This window comes from Urocitellus parryii, chromosome 5 (genome assembly GCF_045843805.1).
Source record: "Urocitellus parryii isolate mUroPar1 chromosome 5, mUroPar1.hap1, whole genome shotgun sequence".
In the NCBI taxonomy this organism is placed as follows: domain Eukaryota; kingdom Metazoa; phylum Chordata; class Mammalia; order Rodentia; family Sciuridae; genus Urocitellus; species Urocitellus parryii.
In genome coordinates, this window is record NC_135535.1 from 89274341 (window position 1) to 89299422 (window position 25082).

General features: G+C 34.9%; 2 protein-coding genes across 2 annotated transcripts in view; one reads left to right on the top strand and one right to left on the bottom strand.

The window, feature by feature from the left end:
* Positions 1–1156: 1156 nt before the first annotated feature.
* Golt1b (golgi transport 1B) lies at positions 1157–16108 on the bottom strand. The gene is made up of 5 exons (XM_077798554.1): positions 15968–16108; positions 10473–10564; positions 8971–9149; positions 6396–6477; positions 1157–3729 (listed from the first exon to the last, which is right to left on the bottom strand). Exons 1-5 carry the CDS (start codon positions 15990–15992, stop codon positions 3691–3693), a joined length of 417 nt encoding a protein of 138 aa, XP_077654680.1. The 5' UTR covers positions 15993–16108; the 3' UTR covers positions 1157–3690.
* A 153-nt stretch (positions 16109–16261) lies between these two features.
* Positions 16262–25082, top strand: part of Recql (RecQ like helicase) — a 34452-nt gene continuing 25631 nt past the window's right edge. The window contains exons 1-2 of the mRNA XM_026391925.2: positions 16262–16333; positions 18338–18385. Of these exons, the coding sequence (XP_026247710.2) occupies positions 18370–18385 (16 nt within the window). The 5' untranslated portion in view covers positions 16262–16333; positions 18338–18369. The remainder of the gene's footprint in view (positions 16334–18337; positions 18386–25082) is intronic.

Sequence of the window (25082 nt, forward strand, 5' to 3'; positions counted from 1 at the left end):
AAGTGGCATTTTAATTAGACCTGGAGAGCTGAGGAAAGGTATGGTCATGGAAAAGCATGCCAGTTGGTAAGTTTGGGGCATGCTACTTCTGTACCCCATCTCCCACAGGAGATCCACAGGATCTTCCATACAGGTAGAAGGCTAGAGGTTGGAACCTTTTAGCCCAAGATAAGATTAGAGATAATCTAGGTATTTAATAACAGATTCAAGAGTTCCATTCAACTGACAATTGTCAAGACTTAAGAGTGTAATTACTGGATTCAACAAATTTTTATTAGATACTTTAATGGTGGGCTTGGCCTTTAACAAAATTTATGATTAAAACGCTGTAGATGGGAAGATGTTTTATTCAGGTACAGATATTTAAGTATTTATATTCCTTCCATTTTCAGAAAATATTTAAGCATTTTCCACTAGTTTATAAGTTCATTGTTCAATTTTTAAATTAATGGTGGCTTTCAGTAAATTGTTCCTTCTGTAGCAAAGAAATTCTATAGCAGGCTTCTAGATACACAAATAGCAATGCAATGACAGTTTTAAATCCCCAGGTTTACATATTTTTTAAAAGTTTTCTTCAAAAATGAAAATAAAAACCTACAAGTTGAATACATACAGAGTTTCAAAAAAAAAAAAAAAATAACATCTTGAGAAAACTCCCAGAGTTAAAAACACCTTCTGAAAACAGCAATCAATCACACTGCTGAAAGGCTCAACAGTCCTAATAACTCTTGACTGGGAGAAAATAAGAGGTTAAGATGGCTAGACCACAAATTTTTCTACCACCATTTGTTTGCAGGATGATTTATTGGAAACGAGGCTAAGAATTTAAGTTACAAACTCTACTTGGACAGATGCCACATCTTACCCTTCTGGGTCGCCTGCACTCAGTACAGGACTTTTAGTTCTCAGCAGATATTCAAAAAATGTCTGTTGAATAAGGAAATGCTTAGCAGACCTTAGAGTCTGATTTGTAAAAATAGCAAATTGCCAGAGGCAAGTGACATTTTTAATTTTAAATTAGTTTTCAAAATTAAGAATGTGAAGTCTTAAGTCTACTTGTATTTATGATTACATTTAAACAATTTGAAAACAAAAGATTCAAAACCATTTGATAGGCAAGAAAACTATACATATGGCTAATTTAAAAAATGAGGTGAGTTACTTTGTAGTGCTAAATTAAACTTAAGAATTTCAAAATAAAGATACACTTGACCACTAATTAATAGAAAAGTACCCTTTTATTGAGAGGTAAGACAAGTGTATTTACAATAGTCAATTGTTAGATTATATAATAATCTGACTGTGAGACTTTTTAAAGCAGCAGTATTCTAGGGATTACAATTTATAAGGGGAAAAGAAAAACATTCCAAATATGTTTCTGTTACAGAAAATACATTTGAACAATGACAGAAACACTTAAGGCTAAGTAGTATTAGACCTTTTCCTCCATCTCTATGGGAATAATCAAAGTACATTTTTGTCACAAAGACAGAAGGCTGATTTTGTGTATGTGTGTGAGGGAGAGAAACAATAAGATAGGGTTTCTGTCAGAAGGCTAGTATGTTTAAAAATAGAGCTCATCAAGGTTCTGTATAAGAAATATACAATGCTGCCAAGCAGTCCAAACTCACATTCGATATTGACTGCAGACTCATTTGAAGATGAAAACTGCTCTAGCCCCTGCAACCATATCAAGGACTAGGAGATTATCAAATCCTTTGAAGTCCAATAATGCTTTCTGAAATAAGATTGTTGAAAAAAGGATCTCTGTTACAGTGCAAAGAACATTTTGATAGAAATTCATGTCTACAAAGAAGTTAAATGATACAGATGCTCCTTACATTAACATTTACTGTTCTTGCTCTAAAAAGGGAGAAATATCTAGCAATTGCAAATAATATGGGTCAGTCAAAAATATGTATTGAGAGTCCTACAGGGCACCTTATATAAGTCAGTTCTCAAAGTATATATATATGAATATATTTGACACTCTCCAAGTGAGGATATTAATTTTTTGAAGAACATTAGACACAACACTAGGTCTTTTATTATTCCATGAACTATTGAGGTAGGAGTCTCCATTTATCTCATTTTCACAGATTATATAATAAAGTCAAATGCAAGTACCAAAAATGACAGTAATCCACAAGACTGAACCATTACACTATATACCAAGTCTTTCCTTCTGCAGATAAGCAAGTTTGGGAGTTCTCTGTGCATCAAGAAACTTAATTAAAAATAACAAATGTTGTAATATTTTGTAGACATGTATATAAATAAATACCACAAATTTCAATTGTGATTTTATGTATTTTTGCAACTGTTAAAAAATAAATAGTGCAATCATTAGTGGTAACACAAATAGGACTGTGGCTTTTTGAAATGTGTTCCTACATCTATCACAAAAGCTGCCACCTTGGAAAACTAGGGAAACATTTGCTGTTTTTTACTGTCTGACCATCAGCAATGGAAGGGGGAAAAATCCACTATTTTTTTAGTGTCAGATTCTCAAGAAATCATAGCCAGTTTAATTACAGTAAAACATCTTCAGCATGTGAACTTGCTTCACCCTCTCAGGGTGAAGACTGAGCATGAAGCATACGTCACGTATACCAATATTTGTACGTTTGTGAAAAAGCTAAAAATTAGCTCAGATTACATGAACAGCCCTTAAAACACAGTTACAGGTTTAAATTTTTACATGTTACATTTTTAAAGTAAACATTACCAAAAGTTAGTTAATTTACGAAAAAGAAAGTAATAAATCACAGCTGAATTTTAAAAAATAAAAGAAAAACAACATCATGACATGGGAAAAATCTATTTGGTTTGCATCATTGAGTATCTTAAAAGACTACTCAATGAGACCAGCTTTGTAACATACTATTTCATGGTCAAGAATGCTTTTTGTTAGATGTGTATATGTGATGAATGATACAAACAGGTACTTAGGCAGTCAGACTCCCAAGAAGTATGAGTATTTTCAAAGTGGGTTACTGACCAAAACAATTCTTTGTGAGCTATAATTTAAGAACTAAAAGATAGTGAAGAATGACCTCTGCACATTCCAACAAAGAATCACTAGTTCAGATTTTCACCTGGCTTTAAAATACTAAGCTTTGGAAAAACCACAAAAGTTTTATTTTAACCCCATGTTTACAAAAAAAGTGATTCATACATGAAAACTGGGTTTTCACCGGGTTTAATACATCAAAATGACATAATCCAATCCTACTCATGCATCACTTTCAGAAACACAGTGCAACTGGAAATATTTTTGCCATCACAGTGGACATTTCTAAAAAGCAAATGCCTATGGGTGCTCCTGAGCCTTCAAAATAATAATAATAATAGTAAAAAGAAAAGTAACAGACACCACAGTTCTCTAAGAATGGCTGTGTTCTGCACATTGTGGACAGATAATAAAAATAGCCTTCTAGAGTTTCAATGCCTCGTAACATGGATTTCATCTCCCTCAGTTTGCTTGCTGACTTCTTAGATCACATGATTAGAAGCCTGTTTTCATTGCTTCTTTACTAATTGCTGTTGGTACTTTGTAGGCTACACCTTTTAAACTTCTGTAAAGAACATCACAAGCTATTTCATGTAATTTAATTTTGTGCTGAATATTCTTCAAAGAATTTTATAAATAATACAATATTGTAAATGAGTCTTCAAATTCTCTTGTTGTTATACCATATTGTTGCTTTCTCCAACTTTATCTACAAACTGTAAGGAAAAGAAAAGCAGATAATTAAAGAGAGTCTACAGCATTATATAACACTATATCAACATTTTAAATCTTCATTAAATAAATCCAGCTTTACAAGAAAATTTGTGGAAATTTAAAGTATGATTGACAATGATTAATCCAGTATTACTCACCACCATTTTCTGACACATAAAGATATATATTTTTTCAAAGTTGTTTTTGTATGACATGTTGTACATATGAATTAAGGGTGCAACATGAAAAATGCAACACAATGAATAAAAAAATTGTATAAAATGATGTTAACACTGCTAGCTTAACAAAACAAAACAAAAACAAAAAAACAAAATTGAAATGTCAGCCACTCATGCATTAATGAACCCAATAAGATATTTCAACTGACCATTATTGTGGATCTCTTCGGGGCCTATGTCGTCTTTGAACAAACAGATTTAACTCCATTAAGTTCAATAATTAACAACAGCTATTGACTAAAAATACTTTAAATGTGTATTCTGGACTTCAGACTGAAAGTGGCAATGGCATTAAAAACAGATTTAATGATGCAAAAATTTATAATTATTAAATATAAACTTTAACACACATTAATGTAAATGGTTATTTACTTTGGTTACTCCACCCCAAATAAAAAGTAGTTTGGCTTTCTTCAGCATTCCAGATGGTAAAGATTGAAACAAAGTATGTAATTAGTGGAGATACTAAAAGTAATATCACCCCAGTGCTTATAATCTTATCAAATTCTAGCAATCATCTATTTCTTTCACTTCACACTTCATAGTTGTATTTAAATATTTATTATAACTAAGTACTAATGGTAGGAAGCATTATTCTGTCAGGTGTCCATTTATGCAAATATTGCAGAATTCTTAAATTAAGGACACAAATATTGATTACAACTCTTTAAGAAATTTCAGTAAATTCAAGTCATTCTAAATATAAACATTATTACTATATGAGTCTGAAGATAAATGCAAATGAAATCAGGATATACCCCTATAAGCCTAGGTTTCAACATTTTGTATTATTACAGGTAGGTAATCAACGCACCAAAGCTAAAACTTGCTTGGAAAGTATTCATGAATTTGCTAGAATTTTAAAGTAAATTTCAGAGCCAAAAAAGTACAACATTCTCTCTCTAAAGGAAAGATTCCAACTCTAAAATTAACCCATGGATAGAAATGTGATTAGGCTTATAGTGGTATTTATTTTCCTGTGGACAAGCCATCCTTTAGCTCTTTGAGAATTCAATCAATGCTATGGACTTTCTCTTTAGAAACACCTATAAAAAATATGTACATGACTTCAGAAAACTGATGGACTTCCCAAGACATAACCAGAACTTGGGATTCCTAAAATTTGCTTTAATGCCCATTTGTCCTGGTTGTTCAGGATAGACTTGGAACTATGAAATTTCTCCAAAGGAGGTTATGAAGAAGGTTAGGTAATAGAATTACTTCTGACATGGATCATATCCAGAGCCAAAAGGATTGTTCCCAACGCAGATCAACTCCAGATTCTTTTAGGATTTAAGGATCTCATTTAGTTTTAAAATTTATGGAGGCTGACTAAAAAACAGTTATCCAGAACTGTCTTGAGATAGACCAAATTCCCTCAGGATAACAAAAGATCATCCTTCATTTATTTTTTATTTTATTTTATGTGGTGCTGGGGATACAGGGCCTTGTGTACACTAGGCAAGTGCTTTATTACTAGGTTACACCCCCAGTGCATTCATTTAGCAAAAATGTTTTGAGTTTCTATTATATGCCAGCTGTTAGCTGGGCATTGGAATAGAAGAATGATTAAAAATAAAACTCATCTCTGTCCCTGAAGACAAGCCTTTCTCTTGACAATCAAAACAAAGATAATGCTATGATAGAGGCGTGCACAGGGATGCTACAGAATCAAACCCCATGCCAGCAATAGCATGTCAGGAAAGATTTTTCTAAGGAAGAAATAAGGAAGTTGAATCCTATAAGGCCGTCTGAGCCCCACTAATAGGTGGGATGACTTAGTACCAAACATTTACTGAAAGAACCTTAAATAAAGGGAAGAAAATTCTCTTGTCATTTTTAAAAATGTTTTCTTTAACCTTTACTTCTTATTTGATTTGACTCCTTTATTTTATCAAGATGAAAGTCAAGGTCTACCAGGGGAAAAAGATATGACAAGATTGTTCAAACTTTGGACAGGGCTGGGAACAGAATCTTGTCAACTGATTTCCAGTGTAAGAGTCCTTTATCTAACTTTCTTAATCCATTCAAATTGGTATTACAATCTGAGAAATAAAATAAGTGCTAGACATAATGGTTTCTTTTTTATGTAATTGCTTCTAAAATTAGAGATTATATAAAAGTCAATGGAAAAAACCTTGAACTCTCAAAGAGAAAGGAAGCACAGCATTATCAATCTGAGTAACACTAAAAAATAGAGAATAGTAAAAATGGACACGGTGAAACAAAACTAGGTTTTACAGGCTTAGCAATGTTTATTTTCTGGTATTCTTGGTAACCATGATTTATGTGATATAGTCATTTATATCATAATGAAAAACTTATCAATTAATCATGTACCAATTACTCAAATTTCTAAAGGTAAGAAGCATCAAAATGTATTCATTTTGGTGGTCTAAAAACACATTGCTAAATACATGATTACTTACTGATCTAATTCCAGGTAAATTTAAGAGGGATCCAAGCACTGGCACTCTTCTAATAAAGCCAACAACCACAGGAAAGAAGCCCCTGGGAGACACAGAAAAAAGGTTCTTAAAACTTACATATTTCTATTACCAAGATCAAGCACGAATAACTAACTAAAAAGAAATGATGCCATTAAAAATGTGAATGTTTTAGAGAATCATGAATTACTACAAATGTAATGTAAAAACTTTTGACCACTGGTTAAAAACCTGAGAAACAGCATAATAAAGCTTAGCTGTGTTGTACACTCAGATTCTGTATTATCTTGGTTCAACTGCTAAAGATTTCCTCAACCATAGTGAGTTGTACGAGGTAAAACTGATCAAAAGAAAGGAGCTGTGGAGACCATATGTATAGAACCATGAAAGTAATAATTGCTATCATTTACTGAATAAATAGTAAGTGCCAGCATTTAACGAACAATGACAGACTACCTGTCAGATGGTAATCCTTATATTGTGTCACATTTTTGGGTAGAAATACAAGCCCACAGAAGTACATAGCTTCTAACTAGTTTAACTACCACTGTACAGGAAGAGGGAAATAGTTTATTTAAAAAATGCACAAGGAATAAACTTTCTATGGGTCCTAAAGTTAGGCATATAGGGATGAAAATACTACAGTGGATAGAATTCAGAAATGAGCAATAATGAATCTGCAACATATATGAACTAAAAGGATTAAACAGAAAGCAGTAGCTTTTAAATTAGAGAAATAGTTCTTTTATTGATGGTGCATTGTACATGTTTCAAAGACAATTATAATTGTTTTCTAGCAGTATTAAATCCAAAAGGATCATTTTATTTTGTTTTAAAATAATTTTTAAATATAAAAATGTGTGATTTCAAATGCTACCATTTAGGATTATAAATATCTGGAAAAAGAATGTCAAAGATCTTTGGCACTATATCTCAAACTAAGAACACCTTAAAATATAAAACTCAACAATAAAAAAACTTCCCTAAACCATGGAGCCAATGTATCATTCCAAGTTACCAATGATGCTGACTTCTCATCCTTTATTCATCTCAAAGATCACTTTGGCATTTAACTTTTACTAATAAAATTCCTATTGAATGAAGAAAGTTAATGATTTCCCCCCATGGTCCTTAATTAAGGTACTCGTCTTCTGCTGGAACATAATCTGCTATGATGAACTGCTCTTCCTCACCCTCTCCTTTCTTGGCCACTATGATCCTTACTTCTAGTTCTTCTCTGATCTCTTCCAGTGTTTCTTTCTCTTCCCTAAAATGTCAAGGGGTTCTAAGATTCCAATACTATCATTCTATACTCTGTGCTGTATCAAGAGCCTCTTAACTAGCTTCTCAGTCTTCTCTTTTCAATACATGATTTATCCTAAGGTTAGAACAATTTTTCTAGAACATTTACCAGGCTGTATCCATTTATGCTTAAAAATCTTTGTACCCCTCTCTTCCCCAAATACTTGTCCTTAGCACAAATTTGGTAAGAGAATAAAGTAACAAGTCATTCAAAGAAAGTTTGCAACCTGACCCCAAACTTCCTTTTCTGTCTCATTGCCAACCATTTTCTTCCATTTATCACATGCTCTTTTTCTGTCAGACTATTATTTTTAGAACAAGCTGTGACTTTCAAGACCCTGTCTGCTACTTCTGTCAGTCAACTGCCCTTCATTTTCTCATTTATGGGATGAATTCTAACTCATTCTTTAAGGTACAGTTTATTTGTTAATATTTCTTGCCTCTGCTTGGATTAATTCCTTAATTATACATGCATATATATAAAATAACATTATGACTATATATATATGTATGTGTATATATATAATATATATGTATATTATATATATATATGTAAATAATATTATGACTATATCTGCTTCGTATCTTTATGGTCTTCTTTCCATATTAGAAATGAGAGATTTCCTAAAGCAGGTTTGGCCCTTAAGTTGTTTTTATGGCTCTTATAATAAAGTGCCCAGTAGACAAAAGACAAAGGATATGCATTGTTTAAACAAATAATTAATGCCAACCTTAATAAAGGTATTTTCTCACATGCATGCTTTTGTTGATTTACTTGCTAACTGCCATTTGTAAAAATATTCATTGATCTAAATCGCCCATAGTTCCTTTGGTACAGGATTTGCTAATATGAATATGTACTAATAAACAAATTACAGTCAAGTGGACTGTCACTTGAACTATGAAGTATCAGTTTTTATATGTTAAAATTCTAGATGTGTCTATCTAGCTATCACTGTTTGTTTAGTTGATAAAAATATCAAACATAAAGATACTGTTTTAAAATGACACTAAAATGAATTTTACTGCATTGAAAGTAATTTACAAGACAATTTATACTTATTTAGGCAATCATGTACATTTGGTAAGCATTTTTATAGTTGGTTGATCTAAAACCAAAATAAAAAATTCAACCTAAACCACAATTCATTAAAGGAAATGATCATATTACTAACACTGATATATGTACCTGAGATTTTACAATAATTATCTGATATGCCAATTTATTGAAAGAGAAAATAAAATCATTGCCTACCTGAACAAGAGAAAGAATCCATAAATTTCGAAGATCATGCCTATCAAAGGCCAACCAATAAGGACTACAAATACACCACCTAGGAAAAATCCTGTAGCTTTCATTTTATGTTTTTGGAAGAAGAATCTGAATGTTCTTTCTAAACCAATTACAAAAGCCAAGCCAGCCACAAATAAAACCTAGAAGAGAAAGAAAATGCAACACAGGAAAAGTAGTTAACCACACAGCATAAATTTAGGTCAATGCTAAATATAATAAAAAGAAGGACATTTGACTTTTAACATGGGCAACTGGCCAAGAGAAAAACCAAGAAAGAAAACCAAGGAGTGGGTTTAAGCATGTTAAAATTGTAGCTGTATTCCACTCATCTTATTCCTTTTCTATTTGATTAAAAGGAGAAAAAGAGAAACAAAGAAAGATGTTACAAAGGGGCATCTGTGTTTACAGTAGTTTCCTTAGTGTGGCTGGATGAGGATAGCTTAGTGGAGTGATAAGCTGGCAAGGCTCAGAGAAGCTGCCTATAGATATGTCATTCAAAGGTATTCCTTCTGGTTCCAAAATATTCACATGGGCCAAAAGAGTTTCTATGGATGGGAGAAATATTGACATGACTAGAACATAGTAGAACAGAACATACAATGCAAAGCTAGGAAGGATATTCCAGTTTTATTACTTCTAAATATCTGCTTGGCATCAGAAATAAAAATACAACCAGGTTTTTAAAAATATACATATATTTTGTATGTTCTGTTCATGAACAAGTAGTGGTGAACTATTAAGAGTCTTCCTTTTCCTGTGTTTTATTTTGAAATACTTCCCTTTCCCATTGTTCTTCATTAGTGAAAACTACTTCACACAGATGTATATTAAGCCTAACAGTTCAGCTTCATATTCTTGCGTACAAATGCTGTTTATATTATCATTTATTAAAAGACCAATTTTGGTGTCCTTTAAATGTACTTCAAAAGAAATGTAATCATTATTCAGTAACTTTATTGCCTTCTTAGGAGGGTTATTATTTCTGGAGCTCTTATACAACCCCCACACGTGGACAGTGCACTACACAGTCCAAATAGCACATAACCTTTCTAAGCAAGTCAATTAATAACACAGTGGTATATTTTAAAAGATTTAAAAGGTTATTAAAAATCTGTTTATTTCATGCAGCTCAATCGCCTCAGATGTTTATAGTCAAAACATTTTAATACATTTACTAAGCCATGGGACTATCAAGACATCTATTTTGAATGGCCATTTAAAGATAACCTTTACTTAATTTGGTGTAACTTAACAAAATAGTTTTGGAATTAGAACACCTCATTAAGTGTTCATCTTTTATTTAAACAGAAAGCTGACAGGTTGCATTCCTGATGGAAATACAGTATATATTAGTAATTACACAGGAATAAATTATATTTCCCAAATCTGACAGCAGGTAATAATTCATTTGTAGTTAAAAAATTCTTTATGAATTTAGTTAAAATATATATTCCAAAACTCACATTTCCAATAGCCAGTAGTGCTTTGTCAAAAAAGAGAATCATTCCAAAGAACAGGAAAAACACTCCAAATCCTGTTAATCCCATTCCAATTTCTGCAATAAAAGTTATATGGTTAAGGATAGAGAAAAATTAAAGTCACATTAATATCCCTGTAAAGTAAACAAGAATAATTTTCTACTTTTTCTTTTGGCTAATATAAAGAAATCACTGTCCAATATTGCAGGTTAACTTCATAATGACATTCATTCAGATCTCAAACAAATTAAACTGACATCAGCAAATTACCTCAGAATTTAAAACTATGAATGGGAATGCCTAATCCACATGTAGGGAGACAGAATTTCTTACACCCATAATAGAAAAGATAAATCAGATGTTAAATCTTTGATTGTATTTTTTCCCTCCTAAAATCCTCTCTGGCATTAGACATAAACATAAAGATTTCCTTTATTTATTGCTTTTCATATTCTATAATTATTACTTATAGGTACAATATCTGTACTTCTTAAAATTAATTCCTTCCTCAACTCATTATAAATGTTATAGTAGGTCAACACAATCTACTTCATTCAATTATACGTTGCTTCTCACGGTGACAACAAGAAATATTTTGAGATTATGGTAGCTGTTGTTTCAAAAGTTAATTTTCAGAAGGTCAGGCATTACTTTTCACTTTTTGTTAAGACATGGTCTATGTTACCCAGGTTGATCTGAACTCCATGGGCTCCAGTGCTCTGCCTGCTTTGCCTTCCATATAGCCAGGATTACAGGTGTGTGCCATGCCTAGCTCACTTTCAACTTCTTGATGGCTTATTATGAATTTATCATCTATCAATTTATCTGTACTACGAATCCATTCATCTATTTAAGTTTAGAGTCCTAAAATCAACTCTCCAAAATTTCAAATACTGTTTAACCTAATATTAGTATTCTAAATTTTTACTTTATCATTAAACAACAAAGATCAACTATTAAGAGGCCAGGAACTGTTTCACATACTGAATATATAGTGGTGGACAAAGTGTAAGGTTTGACATCTCGGTTCATCTTGAATATAAAATCAGTAGTTTTATTTAGTTTATATTCTTAGGTGTTATCTTTTTAGTTTGAAAGGTCTTAACTTTCTAAGGTGACAGACACACTCTTCTGTTTAAGCTACAGAACACAATCTACTAAGCTACCTCCTTGATCATTTTAGTTTGGTTTTTAGAGAAAACAGCCATTATTTTATCTAAAAGCACTATCAGCATACAGACAATGAGTCAGAGGAGAACCTGTTTTTGGAAACACAATATTAAATATACTTCAGTGATTTCTTTTTTTTAAAAAAACTATTCATTTTTTAGTTTTAGGTGGACACAATATCTTTATTTTATTTTTACATGGTGCTGAGAATTGAACCCAGTGCCTCACATATGCTAGGCGGGCGCGATACCACTCCACATCCCCAGCCCACTCTTAGTGATTTCTAATCTGTTACTTAACCTTTTTGCCTCAGCTCCAGAAAACTAAAATCTAGGTCACAGTTACTTCAAAAATTCTTAAGCCACATAAAATGTTCTGATAATTGGAAAATTTATATCAACTTTATCTTTTTCTTTATTTCTGACCTCCTAAATTTCCTGATAGCTATTATCTTCTCTTCTAGCCACCTTTTGCTCCCAATGTCAGTCTAAAAGAATTCAGGTCCCTGCCTATAAATACAGAAAAGTTTAAATGCATTCCACCAGTATAAAATTTCAATAAAAAATTGAGGCTAATATTTCATGCTTAAATATCTTAAATGAATTAACAAAAATAACTATTTAGATATTAGATAAAATTTCCTATAGGAAAATATGGGTAAAAGAGCAAGTAAAATTCCATCGTACAACTATTTAGTAGCTGGCATTTAATTATTACAGCTGTTATTAAATGACTAATTTCTATCTTTTCACAAATTATCTTAATGATTACATAAACATTTTAAGATTCTGGCTCATCAGAAAGGAAATGATATAGAAATATACTATGTATTGAGAGTTTACCATAAATTAGGTACTATATGGTTTTTTACACAGCTTATATAAATTTATCATCCCAACACTACTAGAATGTAGAGATAATGAAATCATGTTAGAGATGGAGGAAACTGAAATTCAGAAAGGTGACTTAAGTTGCCCCAAGTCACACTTTTGGTTAAATGTTTTAGCCAGATCTATCTGAACTCAAAGCCCATATGATTAACTATTATTAACTATTATAAATACTTCCACCCACAGGATGGATGGGTGTATGTGTACATATGTGTGTGTGTGTGTGTATTCTCAGTTTAAATACATTTGGTAAAATGAAACTCAAGGATATTGGAGTACACTGAACTATGGGAAAAACACACTTAGGTGATTTAAATTTGATATTAGTGTATACACTAGATCTATTAAAAATTGACTGCAGTGAAAGAGGACACCATCTGATAAATGGCTTATTGGTTAAGAGTTGTTTATACAGTATCTGGTAATTCCTTTAATAAAATTGTGAGGTAAACAGTGCAATGGCCCCTTGTTTCATATGGACAACCAAGGACTCAGAAAGATTAAGTGATTTGTCCTGGAACATACAATCAGCAGAAATATCTTTGTGTGTGATACTGGTATGGAGTCAACTTAGAATGCAGGTCTGGTCTTCTCACTTTCTAGCCAATGGTCCTACAACTACAATGCAGGAACCAAAACATTCCTACTGCTTTATTCAGTATAAGTCAGAAGGGAACAGCTGTCTGTAACACCTTAGCCAAAACTAGCCCTGGCATGATGTTCCCAAGTATTGTCAGATCTACATAGGCCCAAAGACTCAAAATGGTCTCATTACCCTTTCTCATTTACAGAATTCAGATCCTAGTTCTTCTGGCCCAAAAACTTTTTGTTCTTTTCAGTGTACTCCACTAGTATCTAAAAAAAACTTTGAGGTCCTAGAATGAGGACTGAGTCTGTAATATATATGTATATATTAAAATATGACTTATCCAATTCAGAAGCCCTGTAAGGCTATTAAAAGCCCTACAGAGAGCTGCCTTCTTTCTACTAGAATAATAGTAAAATAAATTCATCTTCCTTTTGTATTGTATCTTCATACTCCTACCCTCAAATTAAAAAAAAAAGTTAACAGATTAATGAAAGCAAACTAAAAAGTGAATTTATTTAACATTAAAAAACCTATTATGGAAGTTTTATAAGGAACAATATGTGTAATACAATGGCAATCACTGCTAGCATTTTAGAACTCATTCATAATTGATTAAAAGGAGCACTGTCTTACTATACTCTTAAAAAAAGTCACAAAAAGAATTCAACTGGATATCAATTGTACTAAATAACTCAATTGAATTGAATATCATGATAGAATTTTATGCAATGTGAGAAAATAAAGTGACAAATTGGATACAACATGAACTGGCTCTATCTCATCTTCCTTAATAAATCTTTTTTTTAAAAAATATTTATTTATTTATTAGTTATTGGCAGACACAACATCCTTGTTTGTATGTGGTGCTGGAGGATCGAACCCGGGCCGCACGCATACCAGGCGAGCGCGCTACCGCTTGAGCCACATCCCCAGCCCATCTTTTTGTTTTTATGGAGTGGAGAGAGTGCTATTATAGAATCCCCTAAGACAATCATGAATTGTTATTTTTATTCTACTCTTATTAGTGTTTGGTCACCCTCTCCTAGAATTGAAATCCCAGAATAATTCTGGCAAATCACTTGAATGATGGCCAATCTTTTGCAGTTAAACACAAACACAATTTGAAACTAATTATTTCATGTTTCATTCTGCTCTCTCACCTAAAACATCTGTTAAGTTAAAAAAAAGAGTAAAATTACATCTTTCTCACAAATATAATGAAGTCTGATAACAGACTAAACCAATCCCCCTTGTTTTGGTGTTTGGAAAGGTAGACTAGGCACTCATTCCTATAATAAATCTTCAATAGAAGAGAATCTCTATGCATAGGATAAGTCATATTTTAATATATACATATATATTACAGACTCAGTCCTCATTCTAGGACCTCAAAGTTTTTTTTAGATACTAGTGGAGTACACTGAAAAGAACAAAAAGTTTTTGGGCCAGAAGAACTAGGATCAAGTCTTATTTCTGCTATTTTTCTTATGAATTTCTTTTGTGCCTCATTTAATTTATGAAGGGGTATGCTTCTCTCTGCTTTACATGGCTCATATAAGAATTAACATGATTTATACACATGATAAATTGGAAGAAAATATATAATCATAGTAGATCTAAAGGTCTACACTTACATATTTTCTCTTTTCTCATCAGAGTGGAGTGAGGCTGATGGAACAAAGTGTACCAAAATGGGTAAGCATCCTGGGCCAGAGCAGGAGGCCCCAAGGTCCAGACCCAGTACAAACTCAGGAGGGAAAAGAGCCTGACTGGAGTGGCAGTGTGCGGAGAAGACTGAAAGATCTGTTAAGTTCAAGTCTGCCATGACTTGAATCTAAATCTTAAGACTCCATTTTGAAATAGAGCATTTTAAATGAAGTTCTACTTTAACTTCAGAGGATTGTTAATTCTTATAATTTTGAAAAATTGAGTAAGCGTACTCCCAAAAACGGAAGGCATGGAAGACAAAAGAAAATGAGCCAAAAGAGACTATCATGATCATTAAAAGGTAAGGAAGCACAGAGTTTAAGCAGTTTGTAAATAAAAATAAATTATTAAGATTCACAAGAAGGAATACAAAATTGGAAATGTTATCTTTCAAGAAAAGGAAACATCGAACCATACAGATGAGATGGGCTTGGAGAATTCTGGCAGGCAGAAAGTGATGCCAAAATAGTAAAACAAGCCATAAAGCATACTATACAATACTAACGAAAGAAATCTTTTAACTGAACATAATGTGGTTTTTTAATGCTGCTGAAACTTTGGCAGGCAGAAAAGTGAAATTATAAGGGATTTTTGGAAGGCAGCTTCCAGTGGTGGCGAAAGGAAAATCTTCAAAATATTTAAGCACGGTTTCAAAAACAACCCACAGCAGGTGACATTTAAAATACCACCTCCCCCAAATTAACCAGCCAGTGACTTGTAAAGGACTCCAAGTATGTCATGTGCAGAACCGACCCCACTGCGCGGGCCGCGCACCAAACTTTCTCTCGTGGCGGGCCGGCGGAACAAAGAGCCCATCTCACCCGGGTGAGGAGAGCAGCGCGACCCCGTCGCGAGACACTCTCAACTAAAGCTCCCCTTCCCCAGCTTGAGCGCTCCACCCAGCCCCATCGACTCTTCTCCCAGGCCAGGTCGGCTACTGCAAGTCCAGCCCGGGTCCGCTTCAGTCAGTCCTCAGGTCCCGGCAGCCCTTTCCCAATCTCGCAGGCCACCGCCCCAACGCAGAGCTTCATTCATTGACCCAGCCTGAGAGAACCACGGGCGAAACCAGCCCGAGCGAGGGGTGAGCGGGGATCAAGGAGGGGACCCCGGGGACAGGCGCTTACTCTGGGTGTCCGTTAAGGAGATCATGGTTGCAGTGGTGAGGGCAGCGGAGGCAGCACTTCAGAATGCCCAGGGTGGAAAGCTGAGTAGGGAGAAAAGAAGCCGGGGAGCAGCCCCGGAGAGCCGCCACGTCTTCCGGAAACACGCAGCCACCCACACCTCAACTTCAAGACAGCTTTCCATTGGCTAAACCTGCTCACAAAATCAACCAATAACCCGTGGTCTTGTTCGATGATGCGAATGCTGGCCACGCCCCTTGCTCAATTAGAGAAGGTTATTATTTGCGATTGGTTGAATGTGCCGACCCGGAAGGGTGGATTCTCCCGGCTGGGTGGCGGGAAGATTTTATTGCAGAGCAGGACCGACAGGTGGGTAGCGGTTTCCAGGCCCTGGCTGTTTGGGCTTGGGGACCCGGGTGTAGAAGGCGGCTTCTCTCACCCTCATGGACAGAGGTTATGGGGTGACTCCTGTTAAAGCTTTGAAGGGACAAGACGGCGCCCCTTTGATCGTTTTCTTAAGAGGGCGAACCGACCCATCCAGGATCACTTCCTTCCATCCACACTTTAGCGGAGGAGAAATCAGGGCGTTAATCACTGCCCTGCTTTCTTTCAGCTCAGGCTTTTGTGTGGCAAGTTCGCTTATGGACCATTTTTGTTTTTGTTTGTTTCTTAATCTCTCCAGACTTTCACTCAGGAAGCTTTGCTCCCCAAACCCCTTTACTAACAGCCATCATTTATTTTGAAATTACACTAAGGACGCTTCGTCTACCCTCTGCTTCACAGTGACATAAGAGAGGGAATTATCAGTACTTGATGGCTGCGAGTTGCAGGTGAAGTGTGGTGGAGGGATGTTTATCTGGTTTAGACTGTTGGACCTCAGCGGCATTTCCTTCAAATATTGATGACGGTTGTCACTGCGGGAAAACTTTCCTGTGGATGCCTAATCGACTTCTGACTGAAAGACCTGCTGTATCTTATTAATTTTTGAATACATTTTATGTTGAGATATTTTGCTATCAAATCACGTTATTTGGGGAAGGATCAGTCTTAATAGCATAATCAAAGGAGTCATTTAAAACAGTAGGGAAAAACTGGATATAGATCCTACCCTTTCGAAAGGATAGATGTAGTTAGTTTGCTAGGCGATGTGGATGCAAAGGTGAAGAGACTCAAACCCTGCTCAGCTAGAGGACCTTATAGTTTATGGGTGGAATGTCGTATTTCCAGGAGGAAGTGAAGAGAGAGTTACGTAAAGAATTAGAAGTCCTTGGCTATCACCATTTCTTAGCTGTCTTTCAATGATGTGCCCATTCCATATTTTTAGCATGTGCACCCTGCATGTCTTTCCAGCCTTTTGGTGGCTTCAGAATTCTACGTAGAAAGAATTGTTCTATATAGGAAATAGTCTTAGTAAGGCTAGGATGCTGCTGAAGCTATCTTTGGAAAGCACTAACATAGTTTTAGAAAATGTTGATTGTCATATGAGAGAGTTGGGGGAGGTTTTCATAGGATTATGGGGAATTTAAAATTCCTTCTCTCAAACTTTATTTTCCACTCCTTCATATATGTATGCTTAGATTTTAGTCATTAAAACAACACAAATCATGTTTTCTCCCCATCACTAACCTGTCTGTATTTTCTCCTGAAATCTAACCCAATAGAATAGAATACCAATATCTCCTTTAATATTAATATTAAAATATAAATATAAATTAAATTATATTTTATATAATTTAATTTATATAATAGAATACCAATTTCTCCTTTAATATTAATATTTAAATATAAATTAAATTATATTAAATATAAATTAAATTATATTTCTTTGAAGCAAGTGCTCAAAAAAGTGTTAAATGATTAATTTATTTTGACGTATTTTGCTTAATCTGGGACATTTGGATCTATCCAACTTGTTATTTATGATAGATTTTATCATTTCAATGTTGCATGCAGGGAAGAAGGCTTAGAGAAACAGGGTGTGTAATTTTGGGAAGGTCACACAATAATTTAGTGGCAGAATTCTTTAATATTTGTACTTTTTTCTACATCACTTTTGTTGGAGTTTGATAAATGTTATTGACATTGTAATTATCCCATGTATGTTTATGTGACTTTGGACACCTCTCTAAAACCTAGAGGGTTTTCTAAAAACAACAATTACAACAAAAACATTGTGGAAGAAACATGTAGTCCTCTTTGAAAGGTCAATAGTATTCCTTCCTTTTTTTTTTTTTTTTGTGTGGTAATGGGAGATCAAACTAGGGCTGCACGCATGTTAAACAGGCACTGTTTCAATGAGCCACATCCCTGGCCCAACTAGTACTGTTTGTTTAAAAAAAAAAAATGGTTGTTGTGTTTGTTTTTCATTTTTAGAAAGAAATTTGGATTTCCAATTCGATTTTAGAATGGCGTCTATTTCAGGTTAGTGAAAATGATTATAATTCACTTTGTTCTATATTGAATTGTAAGTTCCTTGATAAATGTTTGTTTTTAAAATGTTTAAAAATTCTAATTATAGAAATGATGGTTTTTTTTTCAGCTTTCTAAAAAATCATGGTAAAAGATACACAATGTTTCCCATTTAACTATTACTAAGTGAACAGTTCATTGGCATTAAATACCTTCACAGGGTTGTGCAACCATCAGAACCTTTTCATCATCCTACTGAAACTTTAAAACTCATTAACTCATTACTGTGTTTCCTTTCTATGAATTTGACTATTTTCAGAACTTCATGTGATGAAGTCTTTTGTGCCTGGCTTATTTCATGTAGCATAATGTCTTCAAAGTTCATCCATTTTGTAACATGCATCAGAATTTCATTCTTTTTTTTTTTTTTTTGCCTTTTGACTATAATGAATAATGCTACTGTGAACATTGGTGCAGAAATGTCTAAGTTTCTCATTTTAATTCTTTAGTGTATGTACCTAGAATTGGAATTTCTTGATCATAAGATAATTTGAAGAACTGCTATACTGTTTTCTAAAGTGGTTATACAACTTTATATTCCCATTAGTAATGCACAAGGATTGCAAGGAATGATGTTTTTGATAGGCTTCTAAGAACTTAAGAACATGAAGAAGAAAATAAATCACTTATAACCCTGCTACTCAAATTAATACTGTTAACATTAGTTGTATTATTTTTCCAACAAAAATTTTAGCATTTTGAACATATTGTTTTGTAATGTGATTTTAGAAATGTAATGTAAATATAGAATATAGATATATTGTTAAATAATTGTGTATGTGTTTATTTTTAATGCCTCACTGTCTTGCTTTTTTAAATGACATTATTTGTTTGTCTTTTTAAAATGTATATTGAACATATTCAAATCTAAATCTGTGTATTTTTCTGAGTATTTCCTTAAGATAAGTTCCTAGAAATAGAGTTGTTTGAAGCTTTTTTTTTTAAGTGCAAAAGAGAAAAACATGCATTATTCTACCTTTCAGACAAGCACTTGTAGCATTTTGATGTATTTCCATCCATTAGTTCACAAACTTGATCAGCTTTTGTTGTGCTTATAGATAAGATCTTGCTACTTATTTGGTTAGGATGGTTGTCAGAGGCAAGGAACTTCTACTGTGAGCTTGTTTCAGTCTTTTATATGGTATAGTGGATATGGTCTTTGCTACATAGTATCTCTACTCGTGGAGTAACAACACTGGGTTCTTTTCAGAATATATATATATATATATGTATATATATATATATATATATATTAATATGTATAGTATATTTCAGAAATATACTATTTCTGAAGAATGATAGTTCCCCTGCATCAGATGTAAACTTAGGAACACTGGAGTGCTTAATTTACTATGCTCTTGAGATGAAATAGTAACGTAAGCCCTATACACTTGCAGCCCCTCTCTATTATGGATTGGTGAAATCATTCACTTGACGTTTTAATCTCATTTTCTATAGTAACTTGTACTGTTATTAGGCCAGAATTAGAAATGGCATAATTCTGAACAATGTAAAATAGTCTGATTTATTACAACTAGTTGTACTTTATTTTTAATCCATTGTGGTTTTGTCTAAGATATGATGATGTTGACTTTGTTGCAAGCATTGACATTAAATTTGTATCATTGATTAGAGAAGCAGAAGTACTATCGTGTTATAAAGGATTTATTTTAAGGGTTTGTCCTTATGTGAGTATGGAAGTCTGTCTCTGTTGACAGTGTGTCTGGCACTGAGTATAAAGTTGGCAGAGCCAGCAGGTGGGAAGAAATGATGGATGTGAAGTGAGAAAAGCAAAGACAAACTACTACTTAAAAAGATGTACTTCTGTTTCTCACCAGAACATGTATTAGTCTCATTGCCACTTATCCAATTTTGAGATGCAGGACATCTGTTAGAAAATTGGTGTTCTTCATCATGGAATTGTGCCCAACCTGATTGAGGTTTCAGAGTAGCTGAAGGAGGCCAACCAAGAGGCCCTGGAGGAGCTGCAAGCTCCATTGTTTTCCAGTTATCTAGCAGCAGCTGGAGTTGTAAGCCCTGCTGCTGCCCCATGCCAACAAGGCCACCTTCCCTTGACTTACCCTGACCTTCTTAAATATGGAAAATATAGTTACTGTTCACTTCTACCTTCTAAATGACAAGCAGAGTTCTCTTATGCAGACCTAACCCAGAACTATGCAGGCAAGGGAATTCTATGAAATGTTGTTCTAACCTAACTTAGTCATTACAGCACAGAACCACCAGATTTTACCTCTTGCCTACGAGAATCTGTACATTCATTTTTAATCATATTTAACTTCCAAGCAATAGCACAACCATGCTTCTGCCTAAAATAATGTAAGTATCAATCAAGTACATGCTGACTCTCTCCCCAAAAGAGGGTACAAATTCTCTTTATTCATTTTTGAATGATGCTTATTCTTCTTTTTACTGAATCACATTCTCCCTCATAATCTTGAAACTTAAATCCTGACATGTGAGATTAACTACTATGAACATGTGTTTTTTTTTGTTTTGTTTTGTTTTGGTTTGTTTGGGGTACCAGGGATTGAACCCTGGGGTGCTTAACTACTGAGCAACATCTCTAGCCCGTTTGTTGTTGTTTTGAGACAGGGGACCTCCCTAAGTTCTGGCTTTGAACTTGAGATCCTTCTGCTTCAGCCCTTCGAGCTGCTGGGATTGTAGGCATGCACCACTGCACCAGGCTATGAACACATTTTATGAGTCACATCCTTCCTGATAATCTTGAAACTTAAATCCCAATTTATGAGGTTAACTACTATGAACATGTTTTATATTAGATGTTCAGGGAATAGGAGAGGGACCAAACAAAAAACACAAACTTAGTTTATTTGCAAATAAAATCAGAAAAAAAGTCTTAAAGCTACTGTGGTTCTTGTTTCTCAACTGGTCTTATAGTCACAGCTGGTATGGTCTTAGCTGCCTTCTTCAGCTCCCCATTCTGTACCCTTTGCCCTCAACAAGCACCTCAGCTGGTCATGGGTTCTTGCTAGGTGAAGACTTCCTTTAGCAGCTTGCTTATATTTGTTTACTGTAATTTTTTAAATAGTATTAATCACAGGACATGGTACTGTTAAGATGTACCCTAGAGGATTGCTGACATTCCATACTCCTTCTGTGTACAATAGCAGTCTATTTCCTCGTTTAGTCAGGATCACTTAGCCCAACCATTACATTAGCCCCCTTGTTTGTCTGTTGACATGAGAAACTCAAAGTGGCCAAGTGGCAGTCAACTTCCAGTTTAGTGGAACACTTGCTTTTTCCCTTGGTAGAAGCACTGCTTCCTTGTTAACCAGAACTTCAAGACCAGCAGTCCAAAGTTAATTAGCTGATCACTTGCAGTAATAGTGAGAGGAGTCACTCCCATTTGAATCTCTGCTTCCCAGGCCAGTGAATTGAAGACTTGGGGGAAAAACAGGATTCTTTGGTGTATAGTACAACTTAACGTAGAGGATGCTATTCTGTCATTTAAAGTGTTGCCACCCAGCTGTCATCTAATTGAATATTTGAAATGCCACTCCATTCTCTCAGGCCAGCTGCTTCAGGGGTTAAGGAACATGATGAGACCAGTGATTCCTTGAGTGTCAGCCTTCTGTTGTACTTCATTTGCTACAAAATGAAATTGCTTCTTTGGTCAGAAGCAGTTTGGTGTGGAATATAAAGACAATCCATAAGGCATTTTGTAAATTCACAGATGATAGATTTAGCAGGAGCATTGCTGGCAGGGAAGGTAAAGCCATGTGCAGGGTAAATGTCTATACCAGTGGAACAGAATGTTGCCTTTTTTATCATAGAATGTTCCAATGTAATCAGTTTTATATTAAACATCTGGCTGTCTCCCAGAGAATGGTGCCACAGTTGAGACTCAGAGTTGGTATGAGCTGTTTGCAATTTGGGCACTGAGCTATGTTATAGACAGCAGGTGTGTGTGTGTGTGTGTGTGTGTGTGTGTGTGTGTATAAAATAGAGAGAGAGAGAGAGAGAGAGAGAGAGAGAGAGAGAGAGAGGGAGAGATATTGGTCTTTTTGCTGGTGAAAGTTTATATTGCTTCAACATGGGTACTTTGTTCTTGACCTCATTGTACAAGGACAGGCTTGGCTAACAATGTGTCTGACTGATGTCCACGTCATATTGTCTACCTGATTAATTAGGATCTATCTTTGTGAATATTATTTTTAGTGATTTTTCATATGGGACACAAATATCTCCATATTCTGTGCCTTTTCCTCAGACCTTGCCAACAGTTTCCTAACCATCTTGCCAATTCATAAAGCCACTTTCAATGTACTAGTATGTACTGTACCTCAGGCAGGGTGAAAAATCCTGTACACTGCTTGAAGATGTGCTGCCTGGGAGATTTTTCCCTTCCAGTTGTTCTTCAGGGACCCTTTGGAGAAGCACTAAGTGCTTTTGTAGTTCATTTTTGGATAGTGCCAATATACCATGCACTCTTTTGTAAATTAGTTCTGTGTGTTTTTCTTTTTCAGTCCAGTAATAAGGAACTAGTCATAGGGAACTCCCAAAGAGATCATAGGTACAGGTTGATGAAGAGGAGTCAAGATGGCAGCATCGTTCACTTGCTCGTGACTTCACTTAGAACCTGCTTGGGCTCAGTTTTGCATATACCACTTCTATTGTGATGATGGAAGTCTGCCTTATGAATTGCTGGGTTAGATGATACCTGACTGATAGGCAGTGCAGGTCACATGGCAACTTAATCTCTTGTAAGACCCAGGAACAAGCCAGAATATATTTCCAAAAAGAGGATAATAGTTATCTGTAGAGAATGATATAGCTTTACTACACCAATCATGATGGCCTATGTTGTGTCTCATAGGTACAGCAGAGATGCCATATAGCATCACTGTTCAAGACAGACTTGAAATATTGGCAAGTTTGTTGGGTCAATGTTAAGACAAGATTGTATGGCAGTATTGTCTCTTGTTTAGGGCCCTATTCAGAACAGACAGCTTCTTGGGTTACTTTGTAAATGAAGTACATGTTGCATCCCAAATCCAAGTAGTCCCATGGGGCTTTGTGCCCTCTGTTAATAGTAAGGGGTCCATAGGCTAGGGATGTGGCTCAGGCGGTAGTGCGCTTGCGACTCGGGTTCAATCCTCAACACCACATACAAACAAAGATGTTGTATCCGCCGAAAACTAAAAAATAAACATTAAAAAATTCTTTCTCTCTCTCTCTCTCTCTTAAAAAAAAAAAAATAAGGGGTCCATATATCCAAGCTTGCTGTTTTAATCAGCTTTTTCACTGCTATGACCAAAACACATGACAAGAACAATTTTATAGGAAGTAAAGTTTATATGAGGGTTCATGGAGGTCCCAGTACACAGATGGCTGGCTCTATTGCTCTGGGCCTAAGGTGAGGAAAAACATAATAACAAAAGTATGTGGCAGAGGACAGCAGTTGGGAACATGGCACCAGGTAGGGGGTGGGGCGGGGGAAGTGCTCTGCTTTAAAAGAACAAAATATAAAACTCCAAAGCACACCTCCAGGGCCCCACCTCCTCTAGCCATACCCTACCTGCATATAGTTACCACCAAGGTAATCCCTATTAGAGGATTAATGCAATGATTAGATCAAACCTCTTATCATTTTTATCTCTAAGCTTTTTTTGCATTGTCTCACACATGAGCTTTTTGGGGACACCTAATATCTAAGCCATTACACTTAGCCCTTTATATTGTAAGGAATATCTCAATATCCCCCAGACCCTTTGGCTTACAGAAATTTCACCAAGTTGATGGGCTCAAATTTTTGTGGGATATATTTTCCATCTCTGGCATGTATCTGTCTTAATAGTTTATAGAATAGCTTCTAGAGTAGCTACTGTTGCTGTTTTTTGTTCAACAGTTTGAATAGGCATGATATTATCAAAGTAATGAGCCAGTATGATGTGTAGTGGAATGGAGAAGCCATCAAAGTCTCTGAAGATTAGATTGTGATATAGGGCTCCAGTGTTGTTGATACTTCTCTGAGATGGGATAGTGAAGATATGTTGCTAGCCCTTCAAATTGCTTATGATGGCCTTTGCTAAAAGGTAAAAAGATAAAGAGAATAAATATTCAGCAAATAAATAGCTGTATACCAGGTGCCAGGGATGTGTTTTGCTCCATCAGTGAAGCCATATATGAAATAGCAGTTGCTATTGGACCCACAGCTTTATAATTTTTCCATTAAGTATTGTTAGTTTCTGGGATCTACTTGTCTTCTGCACAGACCACGTAGGTAAGTTGATCAGGGATGTGGTAGGAATCATTACCCTAGCCCATGTAGGCAACAATTTTTGCAGACCCTATAGGTATGCAGTAAAGCTTTTGGTTTACTATATAGTTAGGTAAAGACAGTTTTTTTCCTCTTTCTACATTTTTTTAAATATTGGTGCATTATAGTTATAGATAATAGTAGAATTTGTTGTTACATAATTATATGTGTACATAATATAGCAATATAATTTGACCAATATCACTCCCCAACACTTCCCCCCTCTGGTCCCTTTCCTCTCCCTTTCATTTTCCTGAGCTCCATACCCCCATCCCCACCTTTCCTTTCCTTTCCCCCACCCCTAGCTTCCACATATGAGAGAAAACATGTGATCCTTGACCTTCTGAG

Bases quoted from the DNA above. Each gene is read 5' to 3' on its own strand.
- Golt1b (XM_077798554.1), bottom strand. From the start codon at position 15,992: ATGATCTCCTTAACGGACACCCAGA. The intron at 9,150-10,472 runs GTGAGTTTTGGA...TTTCTCTTCTAG, and splicing joins CACTACTGGCTATTGGAAAT to GTTTTATTTGTGGCTGGCTT. The intron at 3,730-6,395 runs GTAAGTAATCAT...TTTTCCTTACAG, and splicing joins ATTTACCTGGAATTAGATCA to TTTGTAGATAAAGTTGGAGA.